The following is a 17,775-nucleotide window of genomic DNA, read 5'->3' on the forward strand; positions in this document are numbered from 1 at the left end:
TGTGCGTGTGCGTGTGCGTGTGTGTGTGTGCGATTCTTTCATCCTTTACTTGATCCTGAGTGTGCGGGTGCATGTGTGTGTGCTTCTACTTTGTATGTGTGTGAGACATGTGAGAGACAGTTTGTGCACGTGAGCACCATGGTTTTTTTTTCTGCTTTTCCTTGAAATCAAAAAAGCAGCGCCGGCTCTCAGACGCTGATGGGGCAGATGATGACTTTATCCTCCAGCATGACGCTGACGACGAGGAAGACGATGTAGAGCAGGAACATGAGTAAGCCCAGGAACTTGCTCATCCTCCACTTGCACGCGGCGATGGACAAGATGACGAAGAGGAGCATGAGGAAGAGGAGGACGATGGCGCAGAACAGGCCGTTGCTGCTCACCTGTACAGGCTTGAAGTCGTTGAGGATGTTGTAGACGAGCCAGGGGAATGGCAGACTGCGGGGAGATGAGGGGGTCAGGTTATCTCTTAGCTTCATTGTCAGAGATATAAACATTTGAAACGTTCACATTCACAAATGAAAAAAAACACTGTGCGTTTTCTTTTTGGTGCGTGCTGGACTCACCCCACGGTGATGTCAAAGATGTTGGAGCCCACCGAACTGGACACGGCCATGTCACCGAGGCCTTTTCGCGCCACGATCACACTGGTGATCAGGTCAGGGATGGAGGTGCCGGCTGCTAGTATGGTCAGACCCATGATCTCCTCTGTGATCCAGAAGGTTTCTCCCACCTGGAAGGAGGAAGAAAGGTGCTTAATGTTGCAGCTGTTCTCCCATCGCTCTGATCATTCTCGGAGGTTAAAAAATATTTTTGAGCTTCATAGCCTTTTGCAGGCATCGCTTTAAACACTGAATATTTAAGCTGGAAGTAAATAGGAATAGGATAAGTGCAGATGTTGGATGAGACTGGACTTAAAAATGTATGTTCCTTACATGCACTCTGTGAGTAGTTACACACACTAAGATTTTTTCTCATAGTCCACTGCTCAGCTCCTACATTGCACCTTTTGTAAATTTTTATTTTTATATTTTACATTTTTAAATTCTATTTTATATATTGTAATAGCTTCTTATATTGTATTATTTAAGTTGTTGCTAGTTCTGCTTTATTTCCTTGTTAATTGTTTAGCACCAATGCACCAAGTCAAATTCCTTGTATGTGTAAATGTATTGATTCTGATTCTGATTCTGAGATCACAAAGAATGGGATAAGCCTGAAAGTTTGAAGAGCACAAAACAATAACAACGTGAAACCTTCTTCTTTTAAGGCTCTGCTGCATGGTGCAGCATTTCAAAGCAGTGCCTCTTAACTCTTTGCTGATTTTTTTCCTGTACATGAATATCTTAGGCTGCACGGTGGTGCAGTGGTTAGCAGCGAGGAGGTTCCTGGTTCGATTCCAATATATATACATGCGTCAATCTGAGGAAATTGTCTACAACTATTTTGATAATTGGTCAACGGTTGCATGAGCAGAATTATCAAACATTTGGTATTGTTTTCACAATGTTATGTAACATGTTCAGGAGCATCCAGTAAGCTGTCTTCTGCTGTGTTAGTTTTTAAAGCTCTTCTGCTCGTCATTGAAAATAGCCAGCCCACATGAATGCTGGTGTTTTTTGAGGCAGTCATACTTGAACACATTTTCATTCAGTCCAAAGACATGCTCGTTAGGTTAACTGCTGACTCTAAATTGCCCGTAGTGTAGCTGGTTGTCTGTCTCTATATGTCAGCGCTGTGTCTAGGGTGTAACCCCGTCTCTTGCCCAATGACAGCTCGTCTCCAGCTTCCCACGACCCCGCGATCTGCACCCATGGGGACCTTAAAAAAGCCGCTGCCCCGCCCCTCCCCCACGACCTTGCACACATGACCTCATGCTTTATTCCCACTGCTAAAATAGAGCTTTACTGTACAGGTTGATCTGGCGGAGGATCAGGGCAGATTAGCCGGGATTAGCTGCCGTGGTCACACATTCAACACCCTGACTGCTGCACTCTCATAAGAAAGTCCTCAGAATAGAAGAGAGTTTAAAGAAAGCTGGCATGTGTGTGTGAGTTTGTGTTTGTTTGTGTGTGTTTGTACCTGGTGAGCCCACCACACCATCAGGTAGGAGAAGAAAGCGATCCAAGAAATGGCGCCGAGGAAAGTGATGGGGAAGAACTTCGCTGAGGTCTGAAAATACAAAAGAAACAAAAAGTCAACATCTGAAAGTGAAGACCAAACTCAACTACAGACTTAACCTGCCCTGAAAAAGATTCACTAATTCTGATCTACATTTCTTTATTGAAGAAAACACCATACCCCCCACCTCACCTGAGTGATGGACAGTTGACCACCTCACAGTAAATAACAATATGCATATGCAATGACCAAAAAAAGGCAAAAAAGGTCCAATAATTTATTCAATATGCAAAATTAGATGTGAAAATGTTCCATGTAGTGTTGTAATATTCAAAATCGGTCTTGGTCTCCAGAACACTTTTTGAAGGTCTCGCTCTCATCTTGGAATCTAAAGCATTTTTACTCGGTCTTGTCTCGGGCCTCAGACTGTGGGGACTCCGGATTTTAAATCAAGACCGGTCAAGACCACCACTGATCAGCTGTTTTTCCTCGTCATTACTGAGATTAGAAGCAAAACACCTCTTTTTAAAAGAACTAATAACTTCAGTTCATTTGTAGTTTGATTTTTACGACCCCTGCACACAAGATGATTATTCAGTGATATTTATGGTCTTGGTCTCGCTAAATATCTTGGTTTGGTCTTGTCTCGGAGCACTCTGGTCTCAGGTATGTTTTGTTTACTCTAGGACAAGACATACCCGAGACCGAGATAAGACCTGACTCTAGGACCAATGCACTTTTAACTCCAATGAACCCGTACTGTTCTATTACTGTGCACGAGGCAATAAACATCTATTCTATTCTATTCTATTCTATTCTATTCTATTCTATTCTGTTCTATTCTGTTCGATTCTATTCTATTCTGTTCTATTCTATTCTGTTCTATTCTATTCTATTCTATTCTGTTCTATTCAATTCTATTCTGTTCTATTCTGTTCTATTCAATTCTATTCTATTCTATTCTATTCTGTTCTATTCTATTCTATTCTGTTCTGTTCTATTCAATTCTATTCTATTCTATTCTATTCTATTCTGTTCTGTTCTATTCTATTCTATTCTATTCTGTTCTATTCTATTCGAGTCCCTTGGCAGTCGTAGCACGCTCTCTTCATCATTGTTTACTTTTATGTTGATTGTTTTTGCACCAAAGAAGGCCCCCCAGGAAATTAATTTTTATATGTACACATACCTGACTCTGTGTGTGTGTGTGTGTGTGTGTGTGTGTGTGTGTGTGTGTGTCGTCACCTCTCTCCTGACGTCAGGGAGCGAGAGCCACAGAGGGAAGACGATGGGCAGGATGATGAGGTAGGTGATCCGTTTCCTGCAGGTGTCAGGCCAGGCCAAGCTCAGAGGCTGGTCCTCGTCCTCCTCTTCCTCGCCGCCCTGAAAAGGAGTCACTTTAGATTAACCACACACACACACACACACACTCGCACCAATCAAACAACAACGCTGTTTAAAAAGCACAAAGAGGCCATACCGCTTCTCCTCCCACTACACCGTTCATGGGCGGTGTGACTTCCACGGCGACGTTGGAGCTGTTTTGGATGTTCTTAACGGCTACAGGAAGGAAGAGAAAGAAAGAGAGAGAGAGAGGTTAAGTGAAGGTCAAAGTGCTTCGTTGTCAAGCAGTGTATGAATTTGAAATGAAACGTGATGATTTAATGGCATTATGAGAAGGCTGAAACTTAGTACAATTTGCTTTTCTTGGAGGTTGTGTCTGCGAGGGGGCTCCTATGTTGAGAAACAAAAATATCTTTGTTATTTATCCATCCGGACAGGAGTAACAGAGAATCATACGGAAGTGCGTCTGTGCCCTCTCATGATGAAATGATCAAATTACAGAGGAGCTGACAAATCGGTCAGTCGGCTGAGGAATCAAATGACAAATGAAGGACGTATTCTTGAAACTAAGAATCACATTTAAATCTGAGGCACCAGTCTCTCGATTTTGAAAGCTTCTTGTCAGGTTTAAAGACGCGTCACACATTGCTGTATGACTTCCTGACGCTCATAAAGTCGTTTTGATCTCAGCAGATTTCTGATCACTTCTTTGGTGCTTTCACAACTAAACACAAAACTACTGAAAATTCCCCTTATTTAAAAAAAAAAAATTTTTTTACACCGCAACGATTTTATCCAAAAATGGCGACCTGTTGTTGCATTTTGGACACACCACTTTGGCGTTTTGGGCGCCTGAAAACAGGAGGGCCAGGAAATGGGATCACAGGTGACAAACATGTGTACTACAACGTTTTCAGACTGGTGCACGGCGGTTATTATCACGATGTTGTCGTCTGAACGAAGAACTTGTTAAGAGGATTGCTCTCTTGTCACTGTGCCTGAGACCCTTCTGTCCAGAGGCAAGTCAGGAAGATTTTAGGGAGCAGCTTGTCCTGAGAGCTTCCATGCATCTTCAGGAGTGCATTTTGTGAAAAGTATTTTTAGGAGTTGTTTGAGTCATTCTTGATTAATTTGTCACTTGATTCATGAGTTTAATTTTGAGCAGGACAAATGAACTCCCATAGTTTGAACTCGTCCTTGTTACTCACCTACGCCGTTGGCATTGGCTGCCTCATCTTTACACTTCTGCTTGGCCATTTTGTGAAGGATAGAAGCCTTCTCTTTGAAACGTCCTAAAAAAATGGAAAGACGATGACTACTTGCAGGGGGGACAACTTCGGTTGAAGAAAAGGATGTTGTACTTGTATTGAAGCCTTCTTTTAGCCAATGTGAGGAAGAAAGACTCCCAAGAATGACCAAAATATCTCAATATTTTGGTCCAAAGCCGGTATGTGATTGTTTGAATCCGTCCCGTGTTTGCAGAAAAGGGCTTCCATACATTGAAAAAGGATAATTGAGATATGATTGATTTTTGTCTTACCCTTACCTTCATCACTGAGAGGGTCGAGGGTGTGGATCATGAGCTGGAAGATACTGTTTCTCATCAGTGTGTTGTGAAGAGAGGCACAGCTGCCTTCCCTCTGCAACCTGGGTTTGGCCTACATGAACACAGACAGTTACAACAAAATCTATATGAAGACTTTCTACTCAACATTTACAGTCATTCTTTAAAGGTCACATATTCTGCAAAATCTACTTCACCATGTTTCTCTAACTCTGATATGTGTATCTAGTCTACAAACCCCCCAATGATGAGAAAAGTCCATCCTCTCCGTCTTTAGCCTGCTCTACTTTTCAGAAAATGTGTGCTCAAACGGGCCGTTTGGAGATTTTCCCTTCATGTCATCACAAAGGGCAGTAGCCCCTCCCCCAGGTGGGTGACACTCCCACAACTAGGTGTTTGTTCTGCCCTCTGAGTCTGCCTTCTCACCGTAAACAATAGGACATGGAGCGAGAAAGACTGAGACACCCAAGCCCTTCCAGAGAGGGGGAGTGGTCAGACACAGCTCATTTACATATTTAAAGGTACAGACACAGAAACAGCCTGTTCTGATCAGGGCTGAAATAGAGGGGTTTATAGACATGATCAAATACAGGATCAGAGTGGATTTAGAACAAGAAACTTCACACACATGTTTTGAGAAGCTCTGAGACTTATTTAAACTGCTTGAAGAGGAGGAGAATATTTGACTTTTAAGATATATTCTAAGGTTTTTTTGTGCCTTTATTAGAGAGACAGGACAGTGGATAGGGTTGGAAATCAGGGAGAGTGAGAGAGAGGGAATGAAAAGCCACAGAACGCCCAATTGAAGGACTATACCCTTCGTATATGGGACGCACAAACTAGCCACTAAGTCACCGTTGCACGATTCATTTGTCATTTTTATACGCTCAAAAAAAGTGAGAGGAAACCATCCTGATGAACACCAATCAGAGTCATGTCACTCCTGCAGCTTATAGCTCTCTGATGAATGTAGAATATTCATTCATTGAATTTATTTAAATCCCGAACATCACTGAGGACATGGCCTCATCAAGAGTACAACAACAAAGACTAGATGTGCACAAAACAGAATAAATAGAAAGAGTGACGACAACGTAATTAAAATCAGTTACACGCAAAGGCAGAGTGGTTTTTAGTCAGCTTTAAACTGACTCATAGGAACAAGTGTGTGAAGTTTTAATGTCATGTAATGCTCTTATAACATGACCAGTACTGAACCCGATCGTTCCATACAAAGAAGTTAAAAAGTATTAACCAAGTGTGAGCACAGCATCAAGTTCAGCCTGTGTGTAAGGGATCAATCAGTAAGATGTGTAGTGAGTGAAATGATAAAGTGACCTTACTATATGATCAGACATTAAGGAAACATGCTATGTTGAAGTGATGGTTCAGATAGAAGTGATTGTACCCGACCTAAAAAGCCTCTGCATGTTTCTAATAAGCTCCACGAGCAGAAACGTGCTCTCTAAAATGTTTAGAATTTGGACTGCAGTACCCATTTTAAACACTAGGTGTCAGAGTTACATATTGCTCCTTTAAGATAATTTGTTTGAAAATGGCTTTATGTATTTATCTTTGTTTTATAAACATTTTCCTACTAAAGATATCTATAAAGACAAACTCACCGTCAGCTTGTTCTCGTCATCAGGAGCGGTTACCTTTATGTAAAAACACAGAAAAAGCAAACATGTTACATATTTACTGTATTTGTTCTCTTATATACACACACATATATTTATGTAGTGTGGAAAGAGTAACACAAACACATGCACTACATGCAGTCTAACACATTAGGCCTGCACCCTCGTCAAAAACCCAGAAGCCCATACACACAGCTTCCCTTTGCTGTGTGTATGTGTGACTTCACTTCCTCATTTCTGAGTCCTCCTCTAAAGCTTGTTCTTTGGTCTTTTTTTCCAAGGTGGAGTCTAAGATCCTACACACACTCACAGAGACAGATGACTACAACCCAGCCATTTCCTCAGAGGACATATACAGCACAGCAGTGTCACCACATAAACACACATACACACACATGGCGCCCGGTGTGTGGGACAGGTAGAGAGTGTGGTGATGCTTTGTGTAGATACTGAGAAGGGGGAGGTTTGGTCTGGGAAGGAGGTACTGGGAATATTTGTTGAATTAAGATGTAGATATCGAAACTTTAAGTTGAGTAGATTTGTCAGACAGACAGTAGAAGTGGGGTAAATCAGGCTGAGAGTGGCAGTGCTATGACGTCCTGCTCGGAGTGAAATTCACATAATAAAAACAACGACTGAAGCAAGGAGGCTTTTTAAAATGTTAACGTGACACCAACCAGATTAAAGTTTGCTACATGAAAACTGTATAAAAACAGGCACAAATAGAAATAACTTCTTCATCTGATACTGACTATTTTGTCACCTAACATCTTCACAGGATTTGATTTTTAAGAAATAAAACATATTAAAGTAGGATCAGTCGACAAATCTAACGAGTGATGCAACAATTATAATTAGGGCTGTCAAACGATTAAAAGTTCATCGCAATTTATTTTAAATCGCATTATCCCGCATATAAAAATACAAATTGCTATGCATTTATTTTGAAATTGTGTACTGTCTCAAGCTGAGAGTGCTTTGCCGACTGTGTGCTTTTATTTTGAACTAAAGTCAGGCCCTTCCTGTAGATGGAAGGTTAGGACAGGAAGTTAAGCACAGAGACAGGAAGTGGTTAGGGGTCCCAAACTGAGGTCAAACTGCTCAAAGGAACGGTAACATAGGTCAATGTGTGATGTCATGAGGTCAATGTGTGATGTCATAAGGTGGATATTACTTTGGACTCGTCAGCTGAGCTGTCTGAGAGTTTGTTAAAGTGAAATGAGACATTCAAAGATGCAGCAGTGTCCTTCTTTTACATCACTGAGACTACAGGGAGAAACTGAGGACGACTATCTATCGGAGAGCCTGAAGGGACAAAATAACATGAGATTAATCTTGATTTAAAAAAGTGTAATGCCTGACTGTGATTAACTAGGTTTCAACTGGTGGGTCGGGACCCAAAAGTGGGATTTGGAGTGGTTTTCTGGTGCGTCGCGAATGTGTGTCAAAAAGTCTATGACTCACTTTTATTCTTTGGTTCATTTGTTCCGTCTCATGTTTTTTACCACCTGAGGTCCAAACTGCACAACTACTCACTTAATCAATCTGATTGGTTGAAAGAAAAGCCGAAATTGGGGTTGTGATTTTTCATGAAGGAGTTGGTTTTAGGGTCCTGAGAACCACCGCTATAGACTATATACCCGGAGAGGTTTCCATGCTCGGGACTTTATCGACGATGTGGAGGCTAGGCGTCGGATTGTTCATTCCATGTAACTAACTTGAGTGTGGCTAATACCTGGAAGACCAGAAGATTATCCTGGAAGGTGAACCACTGAAGTAAACAGAATCAAGTCCTGGGTAACTTGAAGAGGGGGGTCTAGTCTCATCCAAAAGGGAGTCCTCAACGATAACAACCCGCTCACAATTCATCATTTCCCTTCTTACACGGCCACTTACTTAAGAAATGAGTACGATTAAAACTAACTAAACTCAATTGTTATGTGGAATGAGGGCGTTACTTGCTGCCATCTTAGAGTCGCCTACTTTACTTCTGAACAGTAAAATATAATATTCTTCTTTTAATTTTAATCTTTCTTGAGTTAACAAACTTTTGAACACCAAAATCAGAAAACAAAATCCCAAAATTGGGGATTTGGAGCATCCAAGGAGTAAGTGAAAGCAGAGTAAGACCTGGCTTATAATGCTTCTGACAACAGAAAGTAGTTCTGGGAGTGTTGGCGAGATTGAAAAGTGACATGCGACATATTGGGAGCACTGACATGTCGGTATCATTTGTGGCATGCCAGCTTCACGGCGACTTGTGCGCTTGCATTACGGACATATCACCATAAATTCAGCCGTCACTGATGGCCCGCCACCAGGGGGCCAGCGCCATGTACCACTCGTCTCTCACTCCAGAATCACCCGTCATCCACCACCATGATGCAGATTAAAACCAGTGGACCCGCTTTACGACAGTTACTGCTGTAAATGTGTAATTTGATTTGTCTTTAATGACAACCTACACCTTGAGGAAACAGGTTACTTTTTTATGGCTAATCTGTTGATATCAATACAGCATTAATGATGGATAAAGAACCTTTTTAAGACTATAGTATACATGCTACTTAACGTGTCAGATCATCAGCAAAGAGAGGAAGTTAAACAATATTTACTTAATTTTCCCTCAGAGACGGAGAGACGATCATAAGCACAAAGCAGAGGGGTGGAGGATTTTGTTGTTGACACGTTTTCATGATGGAGGCCACAGAGTTTGAGAAGATAATCCCTTTAGCATGCATCTGACAAGACACCTGTTGCTGCTGTTATGGCGGCTACAGCACCACTAAAGATCAGCTTTTTGTTTTTGTTTATGTTTACGTTCGGCTCGCGTTTCCATTGAATAGTTAGGCTACTTATCGAGATGGTAATAAATGTCATTAACAAATGTTCAGTTAAAATACGTTTACACACAAAACAAAGATGATTTATTTCCTCGGGGATTGTGGCATTCAAAGCTGTTTATTTAAACCTCGTTATTTTCCATTGAACAGAAATTATATTGACTGTAGACGTTTTAAATGACGACAGAGAGGGGTCACCTGTGTGAACTGTAGCCTCCATGTGATGGCTGAGCAGCATGGCTTTGAAAAGCAGAGGCCAACTTGGCATTAGTTCATGTTGGTTAGGGCTCACATGGCCGCACTGAAGACTCATTCAACCTGCTGTAGGAGCTGCTAAGACCGGAGCCTGCATGGGTATAAGTGATTGTCCTGCATGTTAAAAATACAGTTTTGTTGCTTTGGTCAAAGTTTTTACACATCACGACATCTGAGACTCATCTTTGACCTCCATCACTTCAGACTGTTTACAAAAGTGTTTTTCGTTTTGCACCCTGAAAACCTGAGCCTGTTTTTTTTTTCCCCTCAGCGTGCTGCTCAGCTTGATTTGTGTTTCATAACGTGTTCGTGGTCACATGACATCACCGCAACTAGCGACAAAACACTACTAATCTTTGCCCTTATTTGCCTCAGCCCTCATCTCCGCTCTGCTGCACGTGTGAGGTTCTGTCAGTCCTCCGTCGGAGCTGCATCCTCTCACCAATCAGCACAAATCAGCCCGCTGGAACAATGACCTCCAGCCACTTCAGTCATTTATACAATAACACAGGTCATTGTCTAATACATCCTCAAACTGAAGGGAAACTAACCAACACTGCTCTTTAACTAACCTGTCACTGCTGCGACACTCAGAGAACTCAAAACCAAACCTGACATTTACCTATAAAAAACAACATTTCATGAAGTCCATCCTTTACGATGGTGGGTCATAACTAAAACACTTTTAAAACCTGAAAGGAGTCAAAGGATTTATATCGCCTTTACTGCTCGTTCTACCACAGTCATATCCTTTCTGACGTCACATTTAATGACATTAAATATCAAATAAATAATCAGAACTCGATTTTTTCAAACTTCTAAACTATTAAAAATAGTCTTATTGAATTTTGGATTTCCAGAGAAATTCCTTCCACTTCAGACATTTAGTTAAAAAGCCATTTTTCTTGCAATTAACGTGATTCAAATTGGTACTTTATGAGGCTTTATTAAAAATTAAGCCTCAACATCTGGTTTTGATTACAAGACAAAAGTCTATTAAAGTCAAACTGGTGAACGTGGTTGGATTTAGTCAAAACTCTTATATTTAATAAGGATTTAAAATTTGGGGGAAATTAGTGGATTCAGACTGGTGTATAATTGTGGTTGTTTCACGCCCAAAGATTACATTTTTAAAGGAGGCTTCGCTGGTATTTCATCACTTCCAGTTCAGTGGTCTCTCATCCCAGTTTGAGATCAAGACACCGAGAAACTCCCAAATCCTAAAGTCCCGAATTTACACCAAACTTTCCCTTCATCCCAATAATTATCAACCCTAAGGCACAATGGCATCACCTTTACTGTGTGTGTGTGTTTGCGCCTCCCTCTGCAGTGTCCACCTGACTCTCCGAGCTGTGCGACTTAGCCAGGATTAATCAGCAGAGATCACCACTTTTAGACTGGTAATTTTCGAGCCTGCGTGTGAAGTCCCGCAGCAACCTTCACAGGTCACCATGATGTCCAACATTTCCCCGTCCCGCTCCTCAGTCTTGCGAGCGGCAGCCGTCTTTACTCATGCGTCTTTAAAAACGGCTCATAACGCAAAGCATGATCCTTCAAAGGCTCAACAGATAGTTATGTTGCTCCTGTAGAAAAGCAGCAGCAGCAGCACTTGATCTGATCATGATCACACTGACTTGAATAAGAAGAAAGCACCTTTGACTGTAAGGTCTTCAATATAAGCCTTGTGCTGACCCCAGAGCAGAAATATCTACAGTCTGATTTAATGAACAGGGTCACCATCATTAATAATCATTTTATAAATATAAGACGTCATATGAGCAACATGTATCTACACTAAATCCTCCTCCGCTAGCTGAATGTTGTTAATTAAATAACTCATGACATTGCAGATGCATGACACTGCTGGGTGGGGATCCAGGTTTTTTATATGAATGGCTGAGAGGAGAATTGAGACGTTTTGTAAGAGCCCTGCGGCGGCTGGGTGACAGTGTGCTTGGCTGTGTGTTTGCTGTCGTCACTGCAGGTAAGCAGTTGATAAGGGGATCAGAGAGGATTGTCGTCTTTAGTGCCATCAGCAAGCAAACCAACAGATCTTCTCTCTCTTATAACATAAATGCTTAATGCACTGGATGCACTGTGCAAACATCCCAAAACATCCCCAACAATGCACAAATCAAAAGCCACGGCACGTCATGAGCAGGACGGCGGCCAGACGACGGAGCATTCTGTCTTTTTTTTCTCGGTGAACTGCTGATTCCTGCTCCCCCAGGGAGCATCTGACTATTATTAGCGGCTCTAATGGGATTGGAGGGCATTAACCCGAGGGATTATTTGGCAGCTACCGACACATGAGGGCAAGGCAGTTGGACATCAGGTGCTGGACGATAGAAAGAGGAAAGCTGTTCCTGGGTTGAGATGAGGAAGCCTGATATATAGCTGATTCCCAGAAGGGCATGTATGTAAATAGAGCTTCTTGCAACAACCCTGAAAGGGTTCAGCGGTCAGATATGCTGTACATGCTCACAGCTTTAGAATAAGAAGACACAAGCAGATACATGATTGGCTTTTCTTCACATTTACGATAATGTGGTTGGCGTCTGGGATGGAAAATTTCAATTGTTATTGTTATGACAAAAGAACAAAGTCACTATTAAGAATACATCATTTGGAAAGAAAGGAAAAGAGCAAGAACACAAAGACAAGATAGATTTCTATTCTTCTAAACACATATTTTTTTCTTGTTGAGAATGATCTAAGCCTTAAAGGGGGTGGAGCTTAAAAGCAGATGCAACCATATTTAAGGCCGGTGATAATGAGCTCATCTGTTACCTAAAACGTGAGAACATCCACTGGCCTGAGTCACAATCATCACAACAGTTGTCTGTTCTGTAAACATCTCAAGCACACGTTATGGCATTAAATACGTATATGTATGTGTTTCTAAAAAAAAGCACTGTATACGCCCCTGAAGACCTGGTGATGGGTGATGTCACTCTAGGCTACGGGCAAGCTGCTCTAAGATCAGCCTACAGTAGTTTTAGTATTTTGTCACCTGAGAGCCGTATGTGATTACAACATCAGAGAGCAACAGATCTGACTCCAACTGCACACACAGACAGAACATAAAGAAGACAGAGGGACAAATTTGTAAAAAAAAAAAAAAAAAAACCTTCTTTGTGTGTTTGTGACAATGTTTGTGTTTGGTGTTTCATTACGTCCCCTCTCTACACGCCATCGTTTTGCATGTTTGCTATTTTTAAACACAGCAAGAGCAGAACAATGAGCTCGCCAAGCCGATCTTGAGATCACACTTCCCAATCATCTTTCCTCCAACGTCAAGAAGAGAGACATTGGTTCTGTGATTGTGAATCGACTGGTATTGAAAGTCTGTCGCCATCAGGTTTACGTCTTCTTAATCAGGTTTACGTCTTCTTAATCCAACTATGAAAAGGCCTTTCAGAGAGACAAAGGCATGGCTCTTAAACCGTGCTCGAGTATTACCAATTCTCAGAATAGCGAACACTTTCTAACTGGTGTTTTCTTTACATTTTGACTGGAGAATAACGAGATCTCTGAACTCCAGATTGGAATGTATAACCAGCAACCAGCTGAAGTAAAAGGACAAACAACACTCGGAGCTACAACCCTCCTCCAGAGTCAAGAGGCCACTTTGCGCCATTGTCAGGTGGAAGACGAGGGGCGCTAACGATGAGGTTAAGGAGGTGCTACAAAGACCTTTTAGACACATTTAGCTGTTTCTTCTGCTTACAGTTCTGGTTGAATCTCTGGGAGAGGACACTCCAAGAAGACATGTCCATTTTTACAACTTTCTACAGAACTCAGGATTTACATGTTAAGTATTAGTTACACTATCAGTATGATATCAGACTCCTTTCATTTGATCGAAAGAGAAAGTTATTTTTGAGTATTTAGCATTTTTATGATTCCTGTTCTGACCTGACTAAGTAGCAGTTCCAATGTTTGAAAACTGGGAATTGCTTCTTGTATCTGAGCCTTGCCAGATCCGGGTCGAGACTTGGTTATTAACAGTAAGGACAGAAGACAAAGGAAGGCCCCTATAGACTTAGTCAGCACCAAGAGGCCACGGCCTGGCTCTGAGCCAGCTACACAGGTGGCAAATTAAGACAAATCTTTATATCCTTCCAGATGAGAATTCAGCAGGGTTTGGCTACCTGACAGAGCTCTGTGTGTTCAGCACTCTGTTTTAACACCCTTTGTGCCTCTTTTATAACACTGTTTACCGCCCAAAAAACAGGGGCGGTACTGCTGTCAGGGTCAGGCGCCATGACATTCTCCTGGGCCGCAGCTATCCAGATTTCACCAAAGACACACTGGCAAAAAGAGTTCCCATCAACATCAGAAATGCATGCCAAAAATAAGATAATGGTCACATCTTATGTTGTTTGATTGGAGGTTTTCATCTAATTTTCCTGGTGTTTTGCGAGCTACAGAATCACCAGGGGAATTAGAAGGTTATGATGGATCACTGGGATCAGTAAGTGAATGAGAACATCTGGGTATATATTGGGATGAGTGAATGTTAAGGATCATCTGATGGCTCCAGATAAAGGTCAGGAAGTGGCGAGAGTAAGGTGGGAATCAAACGAGAAGGAAAAGGCAATGCTAAAATAACGGATGGTTAGATGGACTATTGGACGACCGATTGATAAACAAATTGGTGCATTGATGGATGGAAGGGTGGGTTAATGGGCAACAGATTGGGGGTTGGATTGATGGGCAGATATATGGGTGAAAAGATGAATGGATAACCCACTGGATGAATAGATAGATGGATTGGTAGATTGGTGGATTAACAGACATATATATGGATGGTTGGTGGACAAACAAATGGATGGATTGTAGGACTGATGTATGGATGTAAACATGTGTGGGATGGACAGAATCAAGCTCACCCTTGGTGCGGTTTCCAGCTCGTCCACCTGGTTGCTTCCCAGCAACCTCTTGACGGTAAGTTCTACTTTAGAATTGAACTTCATGAATGTCACATAGCAGGTGTAGCACGTCAGCAGGCTAATACTTTCTCCCAATGAGATTTCATTATCCAGAAAGAAATAGATGAGCATAAGCAAGCCAACGATATAGAAGGAGACGTCTCTGAACAGAGGCCACCAGGTGAGGTTCAGCACCTCTTTGGAGAACACGGCGCACATCCCAATCACAAACAAGATGTTGAAGACGGCAGAGCCCACAATGGTACCAATACCTACGTTACTGTGGGAGACGAAGACCCCTATGACAGAGGTGAAGAGCTCTGGGGCGGAGCCACCTGCTGCCATGAAGGTGGCTCCTGCTACGTCATCAGAGATCTCCAGCTTCTCTGTGATGACTGTGAGCGCAGGAACAAAGAACTCATCACAAACAATGGCTAAGGCTATGAACATGTACAACATGCCAAACATATGAAACGCCACATAGCCCTGGCGTCTCTGCTCAACAGAGAATAAGTCCGTCGGGTAGTCCCCATGATTCTGCTCTACTTTGGATGACTTCATAGCTACCGGTATGCCTCCTGTTGCATCTGAAATGTTGTTGTACTGAAGAAGTGTTCTTTGGGGCACCGCTGCCTCTGCTGAGCCCTCATCAGCCGATTCCAGCTCCTTGGCCACCGTTGTGACCAGCGACAAGGCACTCCATGAGCAGACTGTGCAGACCACCGCCAAGCTGAGGACGAAGCCCAGAATCCGTCCAGGCCGCAGCTTTCTTTTAACGCTTGCGTAGTGTTGTCTGGTGCATCTGCTTTGACAGCCCAGAAGAGGTTCGGAGCTGGAGGGAGCCATCGTGCCTCGACTTCTTATGGGTAGCATGAAATCCATGGTGTTTGGCGCAGGTTTTTTTTTAGGCAGAGTGGATGAATCCCCCCCCAAAAAAAGTTGGGCTGGTGGTTCTGTTGGCTGCAAGGGCCGCGATTTGACAGGCCACGTCGGTTCACCGATTAGTTTGCATGCTGCTCCCCGATCTAAACACAATGGAAGCCCCCCAGTCTGATTCCAGGATCCAGCCCATTCAAAGGCTTCCCCATATTACACTCTGCAAGACACAGAAGACAAAGAAATACAAGTTTTAAAGTCACGGACTTACATGTGGATAAAGCTGCTCTTACTCTTTCCACTTTAGAGGCCTTTAAGAAGAGTACAGGAGATAGGTACACATAAATGTTGACATAACTCATTGAATCCCATCTTCTACTGCTTTCTATTCCCATGCATGTGAAAGGAAATAGACTCATTTTGGGGCCTGTATTTTAGAGATAGGACAGTGGATAGAGTCAAAAACTGGGAAGAGAAAGCAAGGAACAACATGGGGGGGGGGTACCACAGGAGCGGCATGCTCTTAAAGACTTAGGCCTCTGTTCATGGAGTGCACTTATTAAGCACTAGGCCACCGGCGCCCCCAAGCTGACTAAAATAATGTACATTATTTGAGAAAAGGGATTTTGTCTACTGCTTTCTGAATCACTCTGACAATTACTTAAAGACCTCTAAAAGGAAAACTCTGGGCAACTTTGTCGCCTTGTTGGTTTGCTTTATCACAAAATTTAATGAAATGTTTTTTAAGTAAAACAATTAACTTTGTTGAAGTGTCCGTGCTAAACAAGACCTTCCTAAAAAGTTCACATGAGCTTTAGAGTCTTTTGTTGGTTATAATCCAAACAGATTTCATTGTCTGGCTTAAAGTTCTTGTTGCATATTTTCAAAAGGCTTGGATAAATTTAAATGTTGCTTAGTGGGTATCCACCTCCACTAATTTAAAAAGTCATGCAGTGCTTCAACACACTTTCGCATATGTTTATGTAAATCTATAAATATACCAATCAGTCACAATGCTGTAGCCTTCTTGACATTGTGCTGAGAACCTGCAGTGACTTCTCTCCTTTAAGGAAAGCTAGGACATTAGTGAAAGCTCATTAGGAAGCTATTTAATCCCTGAGAAGATATACTTAGATTAGCCTCAGGCCCTGCACACTGATGCCAATGCACAAAGTCAAAAAGTAGACGTAAGCCAAAAGAGTGAATATGAGGGACACAAAAAAAGAGAGAAATGTATTTGTCGATTCAGGGCTCGGATAACGTAAAGCATGTTCAACTGCAATCTCGAATGTTCATCTCAAAAGTCTCTAATAATGTGAATGCTTCCCTAACTGCTTTGATACAATACATCAAATGTAAATCTTTGTTTGAGTCCAAAAACAAATAGTCCTGTAAAGGAAACATTTTGAAAGGAAGCTGGACTCTACAAGGACATGACAGTGAAGACACACTGCAGCTACACATAAAAAAAGCCCAACAAATAAAGTTATTTATCCTCATACCACACTTGGAAATCTCCCGTTCAGCAGGAAGGCGTCGGGCAGGCAGCAGCTCCAGTATCTTCCAGTGAATATTCCAGTAAATTGAATCCACAAAGGAAGAAGGGTCCAGAAGGCTAAAGGTCCCAACAGTAAATCCTAGGTGAGATTTTCCTCCCTCAGCCCAAGTGGAGCTGCAAGACACCAGGACAGATGCAGAGGACCGAGGGCTCCTCCCTCCTCCTCCAGGTTCCTCCCCCCTTTGACACTCCCTCCCTCCTTCCCTCAGTGTTTCATCCTCTCCACCTTTCCCCTCCTCGCCTTCTCTCTTTGTCCAAGAATGAGGATCAGACTGTCGGTCGTCCTTCCTTCCTTCCGTCCTTCCTCAACGACCCCCCATCCTCACACCTGATCCTCCCCTCCCTCAGTAACATATATCATTTCTTCCCATCCCTAGACCTGAGCAAATAAGTCTTGCACAAGGAGCTTACAGGTTGATGGGGCTGAAGCCTGCTGTGCCATCAGATCATAGTGCTGCTCTCAAAGACCTTGAAAAGTATCCCTAATACAGCGTGATGTAACACACAGCAGTACAGGTCGCAGGAGTTGCTGCATGGTATTAACCTATATGAACATAAGGATGTAACACTGCAGCTTAGACCGACCACGGATAGCTAATCATTTTTCAGATCAACTTTCAGCTTGAAGCATGCCTGAGTT

General features: G+C 42.4%; 1 protein-coding gene across 6 annotated transcripts; it reads right to left on the minus strand.

Moving 5' to 3' along the window:
• Nucleotides 1-129: 129 nt before the first annotated feature.
• slc24a2 (solute carrier family 24 member 2) lies at nucleotides 130-17,352 on the minus strand. 6 transcript variants are annotated; one of them, XM_061064596.1, is made up of 12 exons: nucleotides 17,080-17,351; nucleotides 14,663-15,797; nucleotides 12,781-12,831; nucleotides 6,655-6,687; nucleotides 5,012-5,123; nucleotides 4,674-4,757; nucleotides 3,817-3,855; nucleotides 3,602-3,681; nucleotides 3,367-3,504; nucleotides 2,083-2,172; nucleotides 567-733; nucleotides 130-438 (listed from the first exon to the last, which is right to left on the minus strand). In XM_061064596.1, the coding sequence occupies exons 2-12, from the start codon at nucleotides 15,581-15,583 to the stop codon at nucleotides 189-191; spliced, it is 1,965 nt and encodes a 654-aa protein (XP_060920579.1). In that variant the 5' UTR covers nucleotides 15,584-15,797; nucleotides 17,080-17,351; the 3' UTR covers nucleotides 130-188. The 6 variants fall into 6 exon arrangements, with proteins under 6 accessions (XP_060920579.1, XP_060920571.1, XP_060920587.1 ...); XM_061064588.1 differs by having other exon boundaries at nucleotides 5,006-5,123; XM_061064604.1 differs by lacking the exon at nucleotides 12,781-12,831 and having other exon boundaries at nucleotides 5,006-5,123; nucleotides 17,080-17,349.
• Between the last annotated feature and the right edge of the window lie 423 nt (nucleotides 17,353-17,775).

This window comes from Labrus mixtus, chromosome 2, assembly GCF_963584025.1.
Source record: "Labrus mixtus chromosome 2, fLabMix1.1, whole genome shotgun sequence".
NCBI lineage: Eukaryota > Metazoa > Chordata > Actinopteri > Labriformes > Labridae > Labrus > Labrus mixtus.